Source organism: Bufo bufo, chromosome 2, assembly GCF_905171765.1.
Source record: "Bufo bufo chromosome 2, aBufBuf1.1, whole genome shotgun sequence".
Lineage (NCBI taxonomy): Eukaryota > Metazoa > Chordata > Amphibia > Anura > Bufonidae > Bufo > Bufo bufo.
The window spans coordinates 470,328,097-470,351,830 of NC_053390.1; the positions used below are offsets into that span (position 1 = coordinate 470,328,097).

Consider the following 23,734-nt stretch of genomic DNA (forward strand, 5'->3'; position numbering starts at 1 on the left):
ATTGAGTACCTACTTTAATAATACCGACGCAAAAGGTGATTACTATGAACACGATGGTGACACTGTTATTTTCTTTATCGTTCTGTTCTATACCCTTCCCCCTTTTATTTTTCCTGTTCTCTTTTCCTTTTCTTGTTTGGTTGAGAATGGTTAAAGTACGGGTTCACGTGTTTAGGACATAGTCTAGAAATGTTAATGGGGCCCACATGGCTACACTTATACCTCTACTCTACTAGCTTTGTATTTTTTAACTAGGTCATCCCTTATTGTAACTTAACATATCTGTGAGCATGTAGCTCTGCCTCTAGGAAGCTGGAAATAAGGACTATAGTCATTAATAGCTGAGAGGGGAGTTCTGTGCTCCATTCCTATTATTTTCCCCTAACACCCTCCTTGTGAGAGCGTTCCCATATATTTTAGAATTCGGTATGGGCAGCCCATTTGGGTCCTATTTCTTTGATAATTTCAGATGCTACAATTTAATCAACATTTATGTATATGTAAATCATTTATAATGGAATTGTTTTGAATTGATTATAGCATACAAAAATATTATTGTATGTTTATGTTTGTATAATTGAACAGAACAGATTATTTTATTCCTAGATGTTCAATTAATGTTTTGCGAAACCCAATAAAGTACAAATTTACAAGAACATAACATGTCACCTGAGCGGTTACGTAAACCTCAGTGAGGTCACCAATTGTTTCTGTCATTTGTGCTGAATATATATATATATTTTTTTTTACCATAATTGGTACTTCTGAATCACCCTCATTTTGAAATGGAATGCTTCAGAAAAACAGAAACTAGACAATACTGCAATGAATCTACAGTGTATGGCTATGTACACTTTTTTTTGCATATTAAAAGGGAACCTGTCTCCAGTGACCTCCCTATCAAACGGATTGCATAGACACATAGCTGTGGTTCACCTGATTAAAACACTGCTTTTCTTTTGTTGATCTGAGGCCAAGTTATGATACTTTTTCATAATATACAAATTAATCCCTTGGTGCAATGAGGGCATCAACATCGCTCCTGTTGCACCTAGGCTCCTCATTTTCATCCCACTGCCTGGCCCAGGGAGGGGCTGGCAAAAAGAGCAATGGTGATGCCCTCACTGCACCAAAGGAAAGGTATCATAACTCTGGAACGGAGCCTCGGATCAACAAGAGACAGCATTTTAAATCAGGTAAACCACAGCTATGTGTCTATGCTAAGTTTGACAGGTGAGGTGGCTGGTAACAGATTCTCTTTAATGTACGAATAAACAGAACAGTCTGGCTTGAGATTTAATAATCCACATAACTGCTCCGTTTTGCTTCCATTCCAATGCATCTGGATCATTTCTTATGTCTCATGAATCTGCACTCAAAATTCTCAGTTTAAGGCTACATGCACACAAACGTTGTTCGTTTTAGTGTCAGTTCCGTTTTTTTTGCGGATAGGATACGGACCAATTAATTTCAATGGGTCTGCAAAACATGCAGACAGCACACCGTGTGCTGTCCGCATCAGTATGTCCATTCCATAGCCCCGCGAAAAAAATAGAATATGTCCTATTCTGGTCCGTTTTAGGCATTGTTAAAATGGATTTGCAAAAAAAAAAAAAAAAAAAACAATGGATGGCATCCGCAATTTGCGGACCGCAAAACACATACAGTCTTGTGCATGTAGCCTAACAAGAAAATCTTTCACTGACTGCAAATGATGATCCAAGATCATGTACAAGTCATTTCTACTTTTGCTCTTTTTGGCAGGTGGGGTTTGTGTTCAAGGCAACTGTCCATTTCTTCCCTCTTAATATGTGTAGAATTTAAATCTCCATTGCAGTCAATCGGGTGATCTATGACCTGTGATTTTGGTTCTTCTATGACCTGTGATTTTGGTTCTAATTTAGTTGGCAGACCAGTCCACACAGGAATCTCAAGATCCAGATGCTGCATTAACTGTGTCATTACTTCATCCACATATCCATGAATACGCAGGTCAGCATAGCGATCCTAGGTAAAAAGCAGGAGATAGCTGGTAAGTTATTATAAGGAAAACAAAGCAGCTTGAAAAGTACAGATAAGGGGGTACTCCAATGTTAGGACGCTAAAACAAAATAACAAATATTTTATTAACTTATTTTGTTAGAATAAAGGGGTATCTACTGAAACACTGCAAAAGGCAGTAACATAAATCTACACTCATTTGTGGGGCCTCACCTAAACCAGCCACACAGGCGGTGGGAAAGCCACCATGTGGCAAACGATGGATCCCACAACTAAAACCAACCAACACTAAGGGGGCTAAGCTACCACAGGTACAAGATGTTGAGCCTGGGTAACTAGTACTATCAAGGTAGATACCTGGTACCAAAACACCAGGTATCTCTCCTAACAGTGAATGTCAGCGCGCAGACATTCACTGCACTAACATAGTACAGGTGCAGGATACAGATCGGGCAACCACAGTTGGCTCCACTTGGTATGTCTGGAGATGTGATGGCCCTCCCCTATCCTTGATGGTCTAAGCTCTAAGCGTTTCCATGCATTAAAAATGCATTTCATCAGGAGCAACAAGCACCATAGGTAGTACAGGCCACCGCCTCTCAATTGTATATTTAACCGAGGCTGTAGACAGATACCATCAATGATATAGCCCAAAACCTCTGACGTAGGTGTATGACAGAGGCCGTGAACGTAAGCACCACATGCAGTGCAGCCCAAAACCTCTAGGTTGTATATTTAACCGAGGCTGTGGGCGTCCACCACCAGTGATATAGCCAAAGTCTCTGACATATGTTATTAACAGAGGCTAAGAACAATAGGCAGCAGTAGAGTGATCTCACTAGAACCAACTTCCTCTAGTGTGAGGTATGATGTGGTCACTTATGATCCACTGTCCTGCCTATTTTTTGGCAAATTTTCCATTTTAATCCATTTTTCCCAGTAACAAAGCAAGGGTTAACAGCCAAACAAAACTCAACATTTATGGCCCTGATTCTGTAGTTTCGGCTACTTTCACACTTGCGTTCGGTGCGGATCCGTCTGGTATCTGCACAGACGGATCCGCACCTATAATGCAAACGCTTGCATCCGTTCAGAACGGATCAGTCTGCATAACAGCTTTTTCAGTTAGCTTCAAGTTAGAATATACTAAGAACTGTGTACATAACTGCCCCCTGCTGCCTGGCAGCACCCGATCTCTTACAGGGGGCTGTGATCTGCACAATTGGGGGGGGTGTGATCTGCACCTGAGGGGTTAATTGTGCTTATCATATCCCCCTGTAAGAGATCAGGTGGGCCAGACCCCTCTCCCTCCCCAGTTTTAAATTCATTGGTAGCCAGTGCGGCCCCCCCTCCCCAGTATTAAATTCATTGGTGGCCAGTGTGCCCCCCCCCCCTCCCTCCCCAGTATTAAATTCATTGGTGGCCAGTGCGGCCTCCCCCCCCCCCCCCCCCCTAATTAAAATCCCCCCCCCCCCCCCCCCCATCATTGGTGGCAGCAGAGAGTTCCGATCGGAGTCCCAGTTTAATCGCTGGGGCTCCGATCGGTTACCATGGCAGCCAAGATGCTACTGCAGTCCTGGCTGCCATGGTTACTTAGCAATTTTAGAAGCATTATACTTACCTGCGCTGTCTGTGGCCGGCCGGCCGCTCCTCCTACTGGTAAGTGAAAGGTCTGTGCAGCGCATTGCTTATAGCACAGACCTGTCACTTACCAGTAGGAGGAGCGACCGGCCGGCCACAGACAGTGCATGTCATTGATCTCACAGACAGCGCATCACCCCCCTGTCATTGATCACCCCCCTGTCAGGCTGCATTCAGATGTCCGTATGATTTTTACGGATCCACTGATACATGGATCGGATCCGCAAAACACATACGGACATCTGAATGGAGCCTTATAGGGGGGTGATCAATGACAGGGGGGTGATCACCCCATATAGACTCCCTGCCTTTATTGCCAGATACTTCTGATATTAACAGCCGATGTGTAACAAAGCAAGGTAATGGCACATATTAGTGCTCTATAGCCTATAGTGGTGGCTGGGTGAGTTCAGATACGGGACGCAACAATATCAGAGCTGCAGCCCACAGGGTCACGGATGTGGGCTGCAGCTCTGATATTGTTGCGTCCCGTATCTGAACTCACGGGACGGCTGTTAATATCAGAAGTATCTGGCAATAAAGGCAAGTTGCCCTGAATCAAGATGGCGTAAGATACATCAGAAGACCAACACGCAGTTGCGATACTACAGGCACATCGGAAGTACGCCATATAAGTCATCGAGACATGCGCAGTTGCGCTACAGGCACGCCGAACCGCATGAATTATGACAGCCGTCTATGCTATACATCCTCCTTCACCCTCCGTCTGCTTGACCTACGCAGTAAGCATTAAGCACTTTATCAGCACATACAGCTGACACCGTTCACTAGATGATTGATAATTATGAATTTTTGTATACATTTGTGTACTTCACAGAATATTATATTCATTTTTACAATTGATTATTTATTGTATGAGTATGCACTGATGTTCACCATAAGATATATTGTAAATGTGACATATGTATTGTATTTTTTATTTAATTAATGTATTTATTATGAATTGATCACACCTGCATTGCACATTGATTGTATTCACCCCACTGGTATATATACTCAGTATTTTGTCTGTACTCACTGCTTGAGAAAGGCTCACATACTGAGCCGAAACGTCGCTTGTCCCACATGGGTAAATAAAGTGTTTTTTCATTTTTTACTTCCTGGAGTGCTGCCCTTTTTGTTATATATATATATATATATATATATATATATATATATATATATATATATATATATATATATAGTTAAGGCTGCCGTGCAGCCTGTATTTGTGGGAGGGGCAGTGGCCACGCCCCTTGGCTATATTAACCCCCTCGCAGGTCAGGGGACGGGACGTGCGGCCAGGTACCTGGATCGTCCGGTCACGTCTGGTTCCTGCACGTCCCGCGCCTTCAATCCTCAAGCCGGGTAAGTATGGGATCGGCTTCTCGTCTCAGGTAAGCTATATCCGTTGCCTGTTCCGGGTCGGATTATTACCTCGGTGCGGGGAGCGGCATACGGCGGTGCAAGGCTCATCACCACGGGGACGGCACATCCACGCGGGGGGGTTGGGGGCCGGAGCTCCGCTCACCTCCTGGTCCAGCCGGCCGGCACTGTCAGCCGAGGGCGTGTGTGTGTGTGTGTTCTGGGGGGCGGCCGCGGGTGCCGGTTGCTAGGCACGCCAGCGGCGCTGCCCCTGGTAACACGCTCTTTGGTTTCTCATAACCCGCCGGGGGTCATGGTGGATGGCAGTAGCGCATGTAGGCCAGCGCGTGCTGTTCCTAGGCACGTGGCTGGTTTCCATGGGAACTGGACAAACTGTTTAAGCCTGTTGAGCTGAGGCATGTGTAATAACAGGCGGCAAACGCTGGTTTTGAAAGGTAAGAATTCACGGTAATTGTGGCTTTGATGTTTGCCTTATATTGCGCCCCACACCTTAAGTCAATACCAGTCACGGGGTTCATTTGTATATGGTGCTGCGAATGGCTGCCTGCACGCCACGTGAGAAGCCTTACAACTATGGCAGTGTCTTCAATCACGTGGCCGTGCACTGTGGAGCAATATATATATAAATCTTCTGTGACGGGTGTTGCTTCTTACGGATCAATATCACAGGACACAAAGGCCACCACTGAGGGCATGCACTTTGGGGTCTTCATACCTAGGTCTGTGTTGTGGCAACAGCTAACCTTTAATGTGCAAGAATTGCGGGGTCCTAGCAATTTTTATGGGGAACTATTATGTCTAGGTTTGGCTTGCATAGACAGTAGCCCCAAACGTGTTTCACTGTCTACCTACATTTAGGAGGGTGTTGGTGCACCTTTCACATAGATCGCTATTTAATTCCCTGACTGGGGGTGTCATTTAGGGTTACCCTAATTTAGGTATCTTCTACTTGCCCTGCTCTGGAGCGGTGTGATGGGCTTTCTGGGCGGGAGCAGCAGTGCCGATGTCTGTTTATAAAAAAAAAAAAAAAAAAAAAAAAAAAAAAGGCAAAATATTTAACCACCTCCCGACCGCCTAACGCACGGATGCGTCCGGAAGGTGGTTGATTCATTCCTCCTGGACGCATCCGTGCGTCATCTCGCGAGACGCGAGATTTCGGGTATTGCCGGCCCGCGCATGCGCATCGCGGGCCGGCAAAAGTTAAAGAACAATTTCGTCACCAGCCTGCCAGCAACGATCATTGGCTGGCAGGCTGGCGATTTTCAAAAAATCCAATCACAAGCCATATAACAGATCATATTAGTAAATATGATCTGTTATATGGCTTGTCTGCTCCTGTGCTGGTCCTTTTCGTCGGTTGGATCCAGCACAGGAGCAGACTGAACTGTGAGTACACCAAACACTACACCTTAGCCCCAGATCACCCCCCTGCACCCCAATTAACCCTTTGATCACCCCTTTGATCGCCCCTGTCAATCACTAGTGAAAGGAAAAAAAGTGATCAGTGTAAACTGTCACTTTTTTTTTTCCACTAGTATTGGCTGTTAGGTTTTAGGGATAGTTTAGGCCCCTTGGTTAGGTAGTTAGCGTCAGTTAGCGCCCAGCCCACTGCACCGCAGTCACTTTTATTCGCTGATTAGCGTATCGCTAATCAGCATTTGTACTTTTATAGTATCTGTAAGTGATCAAAACTGATCACTGTCAGATCTATACTTGTATTAGTGTCACCTTAGCTCGCCCTCCACCCAAAACGCAGTGTTTGCCCGATCAGGCCTGATCGGTCGCCCACACGTGCGTTCACCCACGCCCGCCCCGCCGCAGTGACAAAAAATTTTTTGTTTTTTGATCACTGCACATTCACTGTACACGCACTGCGGCGATAAAAAAATCAGTTTTGATATTTTTTATCAACCGCAGCGGCCTCCGGTACTTCGCTAGCCTCCCCTTTGTAAGACAGGTTTGCTTTTTTTCTTGGGTAGTCTCAGGGAATACCCCTAAATTTAGTAGTCCAAAATGTCAAACAGGGGGTATTCTTCTGAAGAGGCCTACAGGATTCTGACCCAGTCGGATGAGGAGTGGGAACCCTCATCTGACGAATCTAGCGGGTCAGAATATGAACCTGTGGAAAGCAGTGGCTCTCTGACCCAAAGTTCGGACGAGGAGGCTGAGGTCCCTGATAGCACCAGGCGTACCCGGCCCCGTGTCGCTAGACCACAGGTTACGCAGGATCCGCTTCAAGAGCAGCAGAGTGGGGCTGTCGCTGCCGGATCACGTGGTGAGGCATACACCAGCAGCGCAGCCCTTCCTGGACCTAGTACCAGCACTGCCGTACAACATGGTGAAGTAGCGAGCACCAGAAGGGCAGTTGAAGCTGGTACGGTGGCACGTGCAGTAGTTACCCCGTCGCAGCCACCGCACAGACAGGCCCGTAGAGCCCCTAGAGTCCCTGAGGTGCTGGCAAACCCTGATTGGCAGTCACCAACTTCAGCCGCACCTGTAGTTCCCCCTTTCACCGCCCAGTCTGGAGTTCGGGTTGAGACGGCTCAAATCGGTTCGGCCCTGGGATTTTTTGAGCTGTTCTTGACTGCGGAGCTCTTGGACTTAGTCGTGGCAGAGACAAACCGGTATGCCACACAATTTATAACCGCAAACCCGGGAAGCTTTTATGCCCAGCCTTTCCGGTGGAAACCAGTCCAAGTTTCCGAAATTAAAATTTTTCTGGGCCTTCTCCTCAACATGGGTCTAACTAAAAAGCATGAATTGCGGTCATATTGGTCCACGAACCCAATTCATCACATGCCCATGTTCTCTGCTGCTATGTCCAGGACACGATTTGAGACCATCCTCCGTTTTCTGCATTTTAGCGACAACACCACCTCCCGTCCCAGAGGCCACCCAGCTTTTGACCGGCTCCACAAAATTCGGCCCCTCATAGACCATTTCAACCAGAAATTTGCAGATTTGTATACCCCCGAGCAAAACATCTGCATAGACGAGTCCCTAATACATTTTACCGGGCGCCTTGGCTTCAAACAATACATCCCAAGCAAGCGTGCCCGGTATGGGGTCAAATTGTATAAGCTCTGTGAAAGGGCCACAGGCTATACCCACAAATTTCGTGTCTATGAGGGAAAAGATCAGACCCTGGAGCCGGTCGGTTGCCCTGACTACCTGGGGAGCAGTGGGAAGACAGTCTGGGACTTGGTGTCACCCTTATTCGGCAAGGGGTACCATCTTTATGTGGACAATTTCTACACAAGTGTGGCCCTCTTTAGGCATTTGTTTCTAGAACGGATTTGCGCCTGTGGCACCGTGCGACCTAGTCGCCGGGGCTTCCCCCAACGGCTTGTTACCACCCGTCTTGCAAGGGGGGAGAGGGCTGCCTTGTGTAATGAAGAACTGCTCGCGGTGAAATGGAGAGACAAGCGTGACGTTTACATGCTCTCCTCCATTCACGCAGACACGACAATCCAAATTGAGCGAGCAACCCGTGTCATTGAAAAGCCCCTCTCAGTCCACGACTATAATTTGCTCATGGGAGGGGTGGACTTCAATGACCAGATGTTGTCTCCGTATTTAGTTTCCCGCAGAACCAGACGCTGGTATAAGAAGGTGTCTGTATATTTGATTCAATTGGCGCTGTATAATAGTTTTGTTCTCTACAGTAAGGCTGGGAGAACACGATCCTTCCTCAAATTCCAGGAAGAGATCATCGAGAACCTCCTGTATCCAGAAGGTTCCGTGGCCCCATCCACCAGTGTAGTTAGCCGTCTACACGAGCGACATTTCCCCAATGTCGTTGCTGGTACCTCAATCCAACCGTCACCCCGAAAAAGATGTCGTGTCTGTAGCAGGAGTGGAATAAGGCGTGACACCCGCTATTTCTGTCCTGACTGCCCTGACCACCCTGCCCTATGCTTAGGAGAGTGTTTCCGGAAGTACCACACACAGGTACACCTAGCATAGGGATCACATCTCACCAGGACAGGCACACAGGGCTATTAGGGCCCATTCACTCACAGCTGCTGCAAACGTCTCCTTTCACATGGGACAAAGTGCATAACGTACTTCGCCACATCTTTGGGCGATTTGCGCTTTGCACATTGACCCATGGGGAAGGAGAGGTTTGTTCTATAAAGGTAAAAAAAAAACAAAAAAAAAAAAAACACCAGTAAGCAAAAAGGTTAATGTTCAGTTCAAAAAGTTAAAGTTTCTATGTTCTCTTCCAAAGTTAATAAAATTATTGTGTTGCGGCCTGGTTTTTTCTCTTTTTTTTTTTTTTTTTTTACCTTCCAGGTGGACCAACCGATCGACTAGCTGCAGCACTGATGTGCATTCGGACAGAAGCATTGCGCTGCTGTCAGATTACACGCAAGTCGGTGTATGCGGCGCTGCAAGACGAGATTTCTCCTCTGCAGTAAAAGATACGTTTGCCGAGGCATATGAGCTGAGGAGGTGGCGGTGTTCATATACTTTGGCAAACACTTTGTATATATAAAAAAAAAAATCCCGGCAATGATTTATTCATCCACATCGATTGATGTGAATGGAGAAATCGGGTTTGCCAGGGCATACGAGCTAAGTGGGCATGGATGTTGGGCGGAGCTCCTATGTCCTGGCAGACGCCTTTCCCCTCCTTTTTCTTTTTTTGGCAGAGATTTTTTCATCCACATTGATCGATGCGAATGAAGAAATCTGTGCTGTTCATTTTTTTCTTTCAGCCCAGCGGCTGAACGGAAAAAAAAAATCTCATTACCTGTATGCTCAATATAAGGAGAATAGCAGAAACTCCTAATGCTGGGCATACATGTAATGATTGCGGAGACCCTCAAATGCCAGGGCAGTACAAACACCCCACAAATAACACCATTTTGGAAAGAAGACACCCCAAGGTATTCGCTGAGGGGCATATTGAGTCCATGAAAGATTGAAATTTTTGTCCCAAGTTAGCGGAAAGGGAGACTTTGTGAGAACAAAATCCAAAAAATCAATTTCCGCTAACTTGTGCCAAAATTTTTTTTTTTCAATGAACTCGCCATGCCCCTCATTGAATACCTTGGGGTGTCTTCTTTCCAAAATGGGGTCACATGTGGGGTATTTATACTGCCCTGGCATTTTAGGGGCCCCAAAGCGTGAGAAGAAGTCTGGTATCCAAATGTCTAAAAATGCCCTCCTAAAAGGAATTTGGGCCCCTTTGCCCACCTAGGCTGCAAAAAAGTGTCACACATATGGTATCTCCGTATTCAGCAGAAGTTGGGGAATATGTTTTGGGGTGTCATTTTACATATACACATGCTGGGTGAGATAAATATCTTGGTCAAATGCCAACTTTGTATAAAAAAAATGGGAAAAGTTGTCTTTTGCCAAGATATTTCTCTCACCCAGCATGGGTATATGTAAAATGACACCCCAAAACACATTCCCCACCTTCTCCTGAGTACGGAGATACCAGATGTGTGACACTTTTTTGCAGCCTAGGTGGGCAAAGGGGCCCACATTCCAAAGAGCACCTTTCAGATTTCACAGGTCATTTACCTACTTACCAGACATTAGGGCCCCTGGAAAATGCCAGGGCAGTATAACTACCCCACAAGTGACCCCATTTTGGAAAGAAGACACCCCAAGGTATTCCGTGAGGGGCATGGCAAGTTCCTAGAATTTTTTATTTTTTGTCACAAGTTAGTGGAAAATGATGATTTTTTTTTTTTTTTTTTTTTTCATACAAAGTCTCCTATTCCACTAACTTGTGACAAAAAAAAAAAAATTCCATGAACTCACTATGCCCATCAGCGAATACCTTGGGGTCTCTTCTTTCCAAAATGGGGTCACTTGTGGGGTAGTTATACTGCCCTGGCATTCTAGGGGCCCAAATGTGTGGTAAGGAGTTTGAAATCAAATTCTGTAAAAAATGACGAGTGAAATCCGAAAGGTGCTCTTTGGAATATGGGCCCCTTTGCCCACCTAGGCTGCAAAAAAGTGTCACACATCTGGTATCTCCGTACTCAGGAGAAGGTGGGGAATGTGTTTTGGGGTGTCATTTTATATATACCCATGCTGGGTGAGAGAAATATCTTGGCAAAAGACAACTTTTCCCATTTTTTTATACAAAGTTGTCATTTGACCAAGATATTTATCTCACCCAGCATGGGTATATGTAAAATGACACCCCAAAACACATTCCTCAACTTCTCCTGAGTACGGGGATACCAGATGTGTGACACTTTTTTGCAGCCTAGGTGGGCAAAGGGGCCCATATTCCAAAGAGCACCTTTCGGATTTCACAGGTCATTTTTCACTGAATTTGATTTCAAACTCCTTACCACACATTTGGGCCCCTAGAATGCCAGGGCAGTATAACTACCCCACAAGTGACCCCATTTTGGAAAGAAGAGACCCCAAGGTATTCGCTGATGGGCATAGTGAGTTCATGGAAGTTTTTATTTTTTGTCACAAGTTAGTGGAATATGAGACTTTGTATGAAAAAAAAAAAAAAAAAAAAAATCATCATTTTCCACTAACTTGTGACAAAAAATAAAAAATTCTAGGAACTCGCCATGCCCCTCACGGAATACCTTGGGGTGTCTTCTTTCCAAAATGGGGTCACTTGTGGGGTAGTTATACTGCCCTGGCATTCTAGGGGCCCAAATGTGTGGTAAGGAGTTTGAAATCAAATTCAGTAAAAAATGACGAGTGAAATCCGAAAGGTGCTCTTTGGAATATGGGCCCCTTTGCCCACCTAGGCTGCAAAAAAGTGTCACACATCTGGTATCTCCGTACTCAGGAGAAGGTGGGGAATGTGTTTTGGGGTGTCATTTTATATATACCCATGCTGGGTGAGAGAAATATCTTGGCAAAAGACAACTTTTCCCATTTTTTTATACAAAGTTGTCATTTGACCAAGATATTTATCTCACCCAGCATGGGTATATGTAAAATGACACCCCAAAACACATTCCTCAACTTCTCCTGAGTACGGGGATACCAGATGTGTGACACTTTTTTGCAGCCTAGGTGGGCAAAGGGGCCCATATTCCAAAGAGCACCTTTCGGATTTCACAGGTCATTTTTCACTGAATTTGATTTCAAACTCCTTACCACACATTTGGGCCCCTAGAATGCCAGGGCAGTATAACTACCCCACAAGTGACCCCATTTTGGAAAGAAGAGACCCCAAGGTATTCGCTGATGGGCATAGTGAGTTCATGGAAGTTTTTATTTTTTGTCACAAGTTAGTGGAATATGAGACTTTGTATGAAAAAAAAAAAAAAAAAAAAAAATCATCATTTTCCACTAACTTGTGACAAAAAATAAAAAATTCTAGGAACTCGCCATGCCCCTCACGGAATACCTTGGGGTGTCTTCTTTCCAAAATGGGGTCACTTGTGGGGTAGTTATACTGCCCTGGCATTCTAGGGGCCCAAATGTGTGGTAAGGAGTTTGAAATCAAATTCAGTAAAAAATGACGAGTGAAATCCGAAAGGTGCTCTTTGGAATATGGGCCCCTTTGCCCACCTAGGCTGCAAAAAAGTGTCACACATCTGGTATCTCCGTACTCAGGAGAAGGTGGGGAATGTGTTTTGGGGTGTCATTTTATATATACCCATGCTGGGTGAGAGAAATATCTTGGCAAAAGACAACTTTTCCCATTTTTTTATACAAAGTTGTCATTTGACCAAGATATTTATCTCACCCAGCATGGGTATATGTAAAATGACACCCCAAAACACATTCCTCAACTTCTCCTGAGTACGGGGATACCAGATGTGTGACACTTTTTTGCAGCCTAGGTGGGCAAAGGGGCCCATATTCCAAAGAGCACCTTTCGGATTTCACAGGTCATTTTTCACTGAATTTGATTTCAAACTCCTTACCACACATTTGGGCCCCTAGAATGCCAGGGCAGTATAACTACCCCACAAGTGACCCCATTTTGGAAAGAAGAGACCCCAAGGTATTCGCTGATGGGCATAGTGAGTTCATAGAACTTTTTATTTTTTGTCACAAGTTAGTGGAATATGAGACTTTGTAAGAAAAAAAAAAAAAAAAAAAAAATCATCATTTTCCGCTAACTTGTGACAAAAAATAAAAAGTTCTATGAACTCACTATGCCCATCAGCGAATACCTTAGGGTGTGTACTTTCCGAAATGGGGTCATTTGTGGGGTGTTTGTACTGTCTGGCCATTGTAGAACCTCAGGAAACATGACAGGTGCTCAAGAAAGTCAGAGCTGCTTCAAAAAGCGGAAATTCACATTTTTGTACCATAGTTTGTAAACGCTATAACTTTTACCCAAACCATTTTTTTTCTACCCAAACATTTTTTTTTTATCAAAGACATGTAGAACTATAAATTTAGAGCAAAATTTCTATATGGATGTCGTTTTTTTTGCAAAATTTTACAACTGAAAGTGAAAAATGTCATTTTTTTGCAAAAAAATCGTTAAATTTCGATTAATAACAAAAAAAGTAAAAATGTCAGCAGCAATGAAATACCACCAAATGAAAGCTCTATTAGTGAGAAGAAAAGGAGGTAAAATTCATTTGGGTGGTAAGTTGCATGACCGAGCAATAAACGGTGAAAGTAGTGTAGGTCAGAAGTGTAAAAAGTGGCCTGGTCTTTCAGGGTGTTTAAGCACTGGGGGCTGAGGTGGTTAATTTGTTGTACATTTACATTGCTGTCATGCATCATCATATTGCAGAGTTTTCGTCTGGTCAAGTATCTGACGCTCCATTCCGTTCCAAGGATTCCGTACTTGCAGTAGGTGGTATGTCCTGTTATATGGTTATGATATGTGTCACGGGGGTTGGCCGCAGGCACATTTTTCACGTCCCGTATGTTATATCCGTGGCATGGCTTTAAAACGTTCAGGCGCTATTCTGTCGCCCTCCCCGGTGGCACAGGATTCTGCCTGGAACGTCCAGGTTGTCACTTGTCTACTATGGTACGTCGGCTTGAAGCGTTCAGGCATCGTGGCGTCCGCCACTCCGGTGGCATGTAGTCCTGCCTGGAACTCCAGGTTGTCGCTTTGTTTATTGTGGTACGTCTGCTTGAAGCGTTCAGGCTTTGTGGCATCCGCCGCGTCAGTGGCATGTGGTCCTACCTGAAACTCCAGGTTGTCATTTTTTCCTTATTGTGGTATGTCTGCCTAAAACGTACAGGCAATGTTACGTCCGCCAGTTCGTGGCACGGTGTCCTGCCTGGATGTCCAGGGTGTCTTGTCATCTCATGTGGTACGTCCGCTTAAAGCGTTTAAGCATTATATTGGTCACTCCTGTGACAGGTGATCCTGCCTGGTACGTCCAGGTTGTCATGTTAAAAAAAAATAAAAAAAATAAAAAAAGGTGGTCAGGATTGTTACCTTCAAGCTACAGCCGTGTGTCTGCTTTTACATTTTGTAATATACGCCATTCACTTCTAGAGCAGCGGTCGCGGTTGCATTAGATTAATACTCTGTTCCCTTTCAGCTTGCATTCATACAGCTGCGTTATACCATGCTCCTCATGCTCATACTCAGAGCTGTGCCCATACCATGTTTTAGGCACCTCTCACATCCAGAGCTACAGTTACCCACTTGTTCTTGCATCATGTGTTCTACTCTGCTTCCACATTAAGCTGCATTTCTTTCATTTCTACATCATGGTTACTCAGTATCCTTGCTAGGGCTATCAGCGCACCGCTCTAATTCTGCTCTTCCGTTAAAACATAGCTGCTTCTTCAGGCTTGAGTTTCGTTCCTCGGTGGTGGGTTACGCAGACTGATCTCCTTTACTTCTGGTTCACATTTACGCAGTTGGATCTCCCGCCCCAGTTAACCAAGTAGCTCCCTAGCGGACAGTGGGCCGATAGGAGTGAGTTCCTACTATGTTTCACAGTTGTTCATGTGTTTGTCACGACTATGGGCTTTTCTTAGCTAATTGCAAATGCCTCTGGCTCTGGTTTTTCTCCCATCTGTTTCAATTTCACGGTTGGTTAATGTTTCATTCATGCAAGTGGTTCGGATCACTAATGTCTATGCATTTGCCTTTAGGTCGGGCTCACGTTTAATTACTTATCATCACGGTAAGGTCTTCCAGGTCGATCCCTTGGCTTCAGGGGGGCCTCAGGGCTTCGGGGGCCCGGTGTTCGTTCGTCATGTGGTTCGGTGGGGGGCAATATGGTTGTAGGCTGATTAGCGTCCTAGGTCATTGTCGGAGAGGATCATGGTTATGCGAGTCCCCAAGTCATACTGGGGCGGCATAGTGGTTGTCAATTAATTAAGAGGGAAATTAAGCCGCCATATGACTCCGCCATTAGGGTCTCTCACGCATGGCTTAGCCATTTGAGTCTCTCACGCATGGCTTCTCCCTTTTAGTGTACATATAACTCCGCCATTAGAGTCTCTCACGCATGGCTTTGCCATTAGAGTCTCGCACGCATGGCTTCCCCCCTTTTTTAGTGTCACGTATGACTCCGCCATTTGAATCTCATGTATGGCTTCTCCCTTTAGTGTTACATATGACTCCGCCATTAGAGTCTCTCACGCATGGCTTTGCCATTAGAGTCTCTCACGTATGGCTTTCCCCTTTAGTGTTACATATAACTCCGCCATTAGAGTCTCTCACGTATGGCTGTGCCATTAGAGTCTCTCACACATGGCTTCTCCCTTGTTAGTGTCACATATGACTCCGCCATTAGAGTCTCTCACGTATGGCTTCTCACTGTAAGGGTACATATGCCTCCGCCATTAGAGTCTCTCACGTGTGGCTTTTCCTTTTGAGCGGTACACATGACTCCGCCATTAGAGTCTCTCACGCATGGCTTTGCCATTTGAGTCTCTCACGTATGGTTTCCCCCGTCAGTGTCGCATAGGACTCCGCCATTGGAGTCTCGCGCATGCCTTCTCCGTTTTAGTCTTCACGTATGACTCTGCCATTAGTCTCTCATGCATGGCTTCTCCATTCTAGTGTTGCACATATGACTCTGCCATTAGTCTCTCACGCACGGCTTCTCCCCTTTTGGTGTTACACATATGAATTCACCATTAGTCTCACGCAGGGCTTCTCCCTTTTAGGGTTACACATGTCTCTGCCATTAGAGTCTCATGCATGGCTTCTCCATTTAGTCTTACACGTATGACTCCTCCATTAGTCTTCCACGCATGGCTTCTTCGTTGTAGGGTTACACATATGTCTCCGCCATTAGTCTCTCACGCATGGCTTCTCCGTTTTAGGGTTGCACATGTCTCTGCCATTAGAGTCTTTCACGCATGGCTTCTCAGTGTTAGTTTTACACATATGACTCCGCCATTAGTCTCTCACGCTTGGCTTCCCCCTTTTAGGGTTACACAGGTGTTTGCCATTTGAGTCTCTCACGCATGGCTTCTCAAAGAAAAAAAAAAAAAAGAAAAAAATTACACACACAACGCCAGTCGAGGCCGGCTGCGTGGTCCCATAACAAGTAAGTTCCATGTCTTTTCTGTCCTCAGTCCCGCTCGCATGGCTCGGTCATCTGTGGCTCGCAATACAATTTTCTTGGGGTGGCTCGCACGTGTGGCTTGTGCCATTAGAGTCCCACTCTCGTTATTGTTTTCTCTGACTCTGTTATTTTCTAGGTTGTTGGGTTTCATTGTTTCTTTGTAAGCAGTCATTCCAAGCCTGCCGTTGCGGACATCATCTTCTCCCAGGCATGCTTACTTCATCTACAAACTCGGGCTGAGGGTGTTGGTGTCTGGCCTAAATCCTGGGTATCGGTCCATCTTCCAGTAGGAGGTTCAGTAATAAGGCGCAAGTTTACGAAGTCTGTCGTGTCACCTGACACGACAAGTGCTATCGCGACTACAGGTGCAGCATACATTGTTTATCACGACCTTAAGCTTTTTCTGTCACAACTGCAGGTATTGGGGTACGTCCTGTCCTTAGTACGGGCACATTAGCTCATTAATCATTATAGCCATATATTTCTGGGGATGGTTCCCCAGGCCTGGTGGGTTTACACTTCACTGAGTGTGCTACTTCGGTAGGGCAACAGGCACCATGTTCTGACTGTTTTTGGCCCTTATTAGGAAGTGTGGCCTGGGGAATAAGTTGAGGTAAGTATTTTGCCACCAGGAACAGTTGGTGCCCGATCGGGGCCCTTGGTGGATGGTCGGGGTTCATCTGGGCCGGGGGTCGTGGGCTGTGGCCCTCCGGCTGTTGCGAGGTTGTGGCTCCCGCGGTGCCCGGACAGCCTGCAGGTATCTGCCTGCAGCGGGGCGTTGTGGGGGTTGTGGTTGCGGCAGCTGAGGGGCCGCGGTTTGAGAGGCCTGATCTAGGCACTTCCAACCGTTTCACCATTGTTTGTTTCAGTCTGCAGCTCTCAGGATTCAGACCTTCTCGTATATGATCATCTGTTAGTCAGCATTGGAGTAAATCGTTCCTGGTTACAGACACTCTTTCAATTGCATCAGCATTTAACCAGCTCCAAGAACGGTGTGGCGGTACACATGGCAAGGAGGTAAGGTAGATGGAAGTCACGGTGATATAAGACGGTATATCCCGCACCTCCATCGTGAAGGGTCTTTTGGTTCAAAACGGGTGTCGTAACGGTAGGTGTATATTTACTCTAAACAGGGTCTGCTCCACTCCTTTCGTTTTGAGGCGGTGTCTAAGCACCAGATGCCTCCTCAGGTTATCAGGTGCATGGGACGTTGGAGGTAGTCGTGTTCTCCAGATATGGTCCAAGTCCTCCGTTCGGAGATCCGTGATGCTTTCGGTTCACTTGCCCTGTACGGTGCAATGAGTGTTTGATGGTATGGTTGGGTCTCCTTTTTGGCCCCTTTTAGGCCTATCCTCGCTACGGGCTCCCGGCATTTCCCAGCCTGAGGTTAGCTCTAGTTCCTACGTCCAGGGGCCGTCGCCCTGACCACAAGTAGTTAAGGCTGCCGTGCAGCCTGTATTTGTGGGAGGGGCAGAGGCCACGCCCCTTGGCTATATTAACCCCCTCGCAGGTCAGGGGACGGGACGTGCGGCCAGGTACCCCTCCCTCCCTTCCCTTTTCTTAGCTCTTCCTTAAGGATAGGCCCCCTTTTAGGCCTATCCTCGCTACGGGCTCCCGGCATTTCCCAGCCTGAGGTTAGCTCTAGTTCCTACGTCCAGGGGCCGTCGCCCTGACCACATACATACATACATACATACATACATACATACATACATACATATATATATATATATATATACACACACACTGCTCAAAAAAATAAAGGGAACACTTAACACAATGTAACTCCAAGTCAATCACACTTCTGTGAAATCAAACTGTCCACTTAGGAAGCAGCACTAAGTGACAATCAATTTCACATACTGTTGTGCAAATGGGATAGACAACAGGAGGAAATTATAGGCGATTAGCAAAACACCCCCAATAAAGAAGTGGTTCTGCAGGTGGTGACCTGACCACTTCTCAGTTCCTATGCTTCCTGGCTGATGTTTTGGTCACTTTTGAATGCTGCCGGTGCTTTCACTCTAGTGGTAGCATGAGACGGAGTCTACAACCCACACAAGTGGCTCAGGTAGTGCAGCTTATCCAGGATGGCACATCAATGCGAGCTGTGGCAAGAAGGTTTGCTGTGTCTGTCAGCGTAGTGTCCAGAGCATGGAGGCGCTACCAGGAGACAGGCCAGTACATCAGGAGACGTGGAGGAGGCCGTAGGAGGGCAACAACCCAGCAGCAGGACCGCTACCTCCGCCTTTGTGCAAGGAGGAACAGGAGGAGCACTGCCAGAGCCCTGCAAAATGACCTCCAGCAGGCCACAAATGTGCATGTGTCTGCTCAAACAGTCAGAAACAGACTCCATGAGGGTGATATGAGGGCCCGACGTCCACAGGTGGGGGTTGTGCTTACAGCCCAACACCGTGCAGGACGTTTGGCATTTGCCAGAAAACACCAAGAATGGCAAATTCGCCACTGGCGCCCTGTGCTCTTCACAGATAAAAGCAGGTTCACACTGAGCACATGTGACAGACGTGACAGAGTCTGGAGACACCGTGCAGAACGTTCTGCTGCCTGCAACATCCTCCAGCATGACCGGTTTGGCATTGGGTCAGTAATGGTGTGGGGTGGCATTTCTTTGGAGGGCCGCACAGCCCTCCATGTGCTCGCCAGAGGTAGCCTGACTGCCATTAGGTACCGAGATGAGATCCTCAGACCCCTTGTGAGACCAGATGCTGGTGCGGTTGGCCCTGGGTTCCTCCTAATGCAAGACAATGCTAGACCTCATGTGGCTGGAGTGTGTCAGCAGTTCCTGCAAGACGAAGGCATTGATGCTATGGACTGGCCCGCCCGTTCCCCAGACCTGAATCCAATTGAGCACATCTGGGACATCACGTCTCGCTCTATCCACCAACGTCACGTTGCACCACAGACTGTCCAGGAGTTGGCAGATGCTTTAGTCCAGGTCTGGGAGGAGATCCCTCAGGAGACCGTCTGCCACCTCATCAGGAGCATGCACAGGCGTTGTAGGGAGGTCATACAGGCACGTGGAGGCCACACACACTACTGAGCCTCATTTTGACTTGTTTTAAGGACATTACATCAAAGTTGGATCAGCCTGTAGTGTGTTTTTCCACTTTAATTTTGAAGGTGACTCCAGAGCCAGACTTCCATGGGTTAAACAATTTGATTTCCATATTTTTTTTTTGTGTGAATTTGTTGTCAGCACATTCAACTATGTAAAGAACAAAGTATTTCAGAAGAATATTTAATTAATTCAGATCTAGGATGTGTTATTTTTGTGTTCCCTTTATTTTTTTGAGCAGTGTATATATATATATATATATATATATATATATATATATACATATACACATACACATACACATACACATATACACATATACACACATACACACACAGTTACCCTTTAACTGTAGAAACCAGTGTCAGGAAGCTGCTACCAAGGCCAATAAGATTATGAGGTGCATCACAAGGGGCATAGATGTCCATGAGGAGAACATAGTCCTCCCTGGCTCTGAGTTCTGCGCTCTGATTGGACAGCACTGCTGTCAAGGAGAAGGACAGACACTGGCGTCTCCTCCTCCTTGCTCTGAATGCTGAAAATACCGGGGGCCACAGCGGACGAACGGAGCGGCGCCCAGGAATAATAGTAAGTGCACTTAGATCCCTGGGCGCCGCTCTATGCAGCCTGCTGATAAGTTCATATTCTTTGGACCCATGAAAGGTCCTCTTTGACTCCTTCATACAATTGTCTGCAGCAGTATCGCAGACTGGGCACCCGGCCTCAATAACAGGGCATGCGATCTGTGGCACCTGAGGGGTTAATGGCCGCGGATCGCCTGCCCTGTTATTGAGGCCGGGTGCCGGGTCTGCGATACCGCTGCCTATACTTATGTTTTACATTCATTGGTGGCGCAGTGGCGACAGCTCCTCCCCTCCTCCTCCCTGCTATATCCCCATTGGTGGTAGTGGCGGCCGCGTCACAGTGGAGAGGGAGGGACTCCTTCCTTCTCCACTGTGCTGTGTGCTAGTGAAGAGAACTTAGGCTGCGCAGGATCGCGGCGGTACAGTCGCAAATGGCGACAAGACTAAAAAGTCTTGTCGCCATCTGCAAATTTTAAGGCGCATTGGCGACCGTTTTGGTCGCCATCTGGAGCCCTGGGACATCCTCTACATCTAGAGGAAAGAAGGTTTCTACACAAAGATAGAAGAGGATTCTTTACGGTAAGAGCAGTGAGACTATGGAACTCTCTGCCTGAGGAGGTGGTGATGGTGAGTTCACTAAAAGAGTTCAAGAGGGGCCTGGATGTATTTCTGGAGTGTAATAATACTACAGACTATAGCCACTAGAGAGAGGTCGTTGATCCAGGGAGTTATTCTGATTGGAGTCGGGAAGGAATTCCCCCCCCCCCCCCCCCCCCAAAATGTGGTAAATTGGCTTCTACCTCAACTTGCAGGATAACAGGCTGAACTGGATTGATGCATGTCTATTTTCAGCCTTATAAACTGTATTACCATGGTATACTTATTTATCCAAGCCATTCTGAGATTGTTTTCTCGTGACACATTGTACTTCATAATATTTATTAAAAAAATCCCCAAATTTACCAAAAATTTAGAAAAATTCACAATTTTCTAAATTTCTATTTTAGGTTTTTTATTTTTCTGCCGATCGTCTTATTTTTTTAATTTACATATAAAAATTTTTTACCGCAGCATCTAAGGGGTTACAGCAGAGTGTCAGCATACAGCTGACACTCGCTGCTGATGGCGGCGGCTCGGGAATGGAGCCGCCGCCATCAAACACAGCAGGGGAACCGCATCGGGGGCAGCGCTGGAAAGGGAGGAGGTACGGCCAGCATTGAGGGGGCACAAATGGGGGCAGCATGAAAGTATGGGGTGGGGAGGGGGCGGACCGCATCAGGGGCAGGATACATTAATATGGATGGGGGCGGCGGGGAACTGCATCAGGGGCAGGCGGGGAGGGGGGGAAACAGATCGGGGGGCACCAGGACACATTACCTGATTTCAGGCTCTGATCTGTAGAGCGCGGATCAGAGCCTGGAACAGGCATTTTTTCACTGCCTCGATCCGATTGGTTAGTCTGCACAGACTAACCAATTGGATCGATTGCCGGCAAGGGACCACTCTGATTGGTCCCTTGCCGGCATTACTGCACTGTATGCTGTCCGTGACAGCAGCAGGGCAGGGGCAGAAGCTTTAATCCAAGCGTTTTGCAGCGCTTGGAATAAAAGAGCTGCCTGACGTCTATACATGTGCTAGCTGCACGGGGCATGTGTAATTAGCACGTATATAGACGGATTGCAGTCGGGAAGGGGTTAAACAAACACTACAAATTTTGTTCAGAAACTCACATGTTTGGTTGGCTGTAAATTTACTATCACCAGTTTTCCACCCTTACGTTTAGTCAATAAAGGAAGATTCCCACTGGGTTTAATTTGTAAAGATGTTCCAAGAGTGATAGCCAGATCTGCTTTCCTAGAAACAAAAAGAAAACAGATTATGACTTGACTATAAAAAATAAATAAAAACACTATGAATGCAAACATAAAATCACTCAAAACAGATACCTGCAGGCTTCATCTGCTAGATTAAGATCTCTGTCCGGCAAAGAATCCTCCCAATCAAGAATTGTATCTACCAGTTTTCCCCTGCAATATGAGGATATTCAAAATTTTTATTGGGTTGCAGCCAAATCTCCAATAATAGGAAACAGATGAATGTGAACTGAACCGTAAATGAATTCTGTAGTCAGTTTTTGCCCTTTTGCCTAGATGCTGTAGACAGTTTATATGCGGTAAGCCCATAATAGTTGATCAGAGTTATGATTCTGATTAGGACTAAATCACATGACTGTTTATTGGTCCTCACTATTTGCACCAAGAAATCAACACCAATAATGCATAAAAAGAAAGGTGGCAACCATTATCTAAAATGTAAAATTTTTATTCCCATCATTAGTCTAAACCCATATGGCAGCTCACAAAGTGAACTAAACAACGCCACTAAGTTATACAACAATGTCAACTTAGTCATACAACAATGGCTGGCTGACCTAATACAGCTAGACCATCTCTGGCAGTCCACATGTTTGACTGTTACTCCCAACTCGGGACTCCTGTTCTCATGATCGATGGTGGCCCCACTGGTCAAAGTCAAACCCTTACAATCAGATACTTATACCCTTTTTCTGTGGATAGGGAACACGTTTGTGTCTTGGAAAACCCTCTTTAAAAGTTCCATTCTGCTTGGTAGTCCACTGGTGGTAGTAATTATCCCGGTTACACCCTATATCATGCTGCTGTGCTCTAAAAACACCACAACCATGGTGTAATTGCCCTTGCAACCCCATATGGAGTCTGCTCCCCAGTATAAGGCTACTTTCACACTAGTGTTAATGTTTTCCGGTGTCGAAATCCGCTATAGGGTCTCAATACCGGAAAAAACGCTTCCGTTTTGTCCCCATTCATTGTCAATGGGGACAAAACTAAACAGAACGGTATGCTCCAAAATGCATTCCGTTCTCATACCGGAGAGCAAACCGCAGCATGCTGCGGTTTGCTTTCCGTCCTGGGATGCGGAGCAAAACTGATCAGTCATGAACCACACACAATTCTCTCACACAATAGAAAACGAATCCATCCCCCATTGACTTAAGATAATACAACTGGATCCATTCATAACGGACGCAGACGGTTGTATTATCAGTAACAGAAGCATTTTTGCTGAACCCTGCCGGATCCCGCAAAAATGCTAGTGTGAAAGTAGCCTAAACTGGTTGTGTTTGTCATATATAAAACCATTTATGTATTTATAATTTTAAATACTGGGCATTCTATGGTTGTTTTTGTGACAACACTTTTAGGTTTATATGATTGGTTCTCCGTTTGCCCTACCTTATGGCTTTATAGTGAGGCCTTCTTCTTTGGTTCCATATATAAAACCAGGCCTGGCAGTCCCATGATAAGAGCTATCAACTACCATTCATCGGGGCTACCACCTTATTCAGGAGCTACATATTTACTTTTTACCTGCAAGCTCGTAGGCCTCTTACTTTGTGAACATCACAGAGTCTTCCAGTAGGTTTCAACCCCATGGTTCCAACCACATTATCTCGAACATACTGTCTGTAAGGCAAAAACGTATTTAACCTTCATCAAAAGTCAAACAAACGAAAACGGTTATAAGAGTTTCTCCCGATTTTTAACAAAATTTGG

The 23,734-nt window shown here is 45.9% G+C and overlaps 1 protein-coding gene across 4 annotated transcripts in view; it reads right to left on the reverse strand.

Moving 5' to 3' along the window:
* Positions 1-1,572: 1,572 nt before the first annotated feature.
* SIRT6 (sirtuin 6) overlaps positions 1,573-23,734 on the reverse strand; it is an 80,137-nt gene continuing 57,975 nt past the window's right edge. For 3 of the 4 annotated variants that reach the window (XM_040417710.1, XM_040417709.1, XM_040417711.1), the window contains 4 exons: positions 23,549-23,644; positions 22,088-22,168; positions 21,872-21,995; positions 1,573-2,007 (listed from right to left, as the gene is read on the reverse strand). In XM_040417710.1, coding sequence (XP_040273644.1) covers positions 1,726-2,007; positions 21,872-21,995; positions 22,088-22,168; positions 23,549-23,644 — 583 coding nt within the window. In that variant the 3' untranslated portion in view covers positions 1,573-1,725. The remainder of the gene's footprint in view (positions 2,008-21,871; positions 21,996-22,087; positions 22,169-23,548; positions 23,645-23,734) is intronic. The other variant, XM_040417712.1, reaches the window with a different exon arrangement.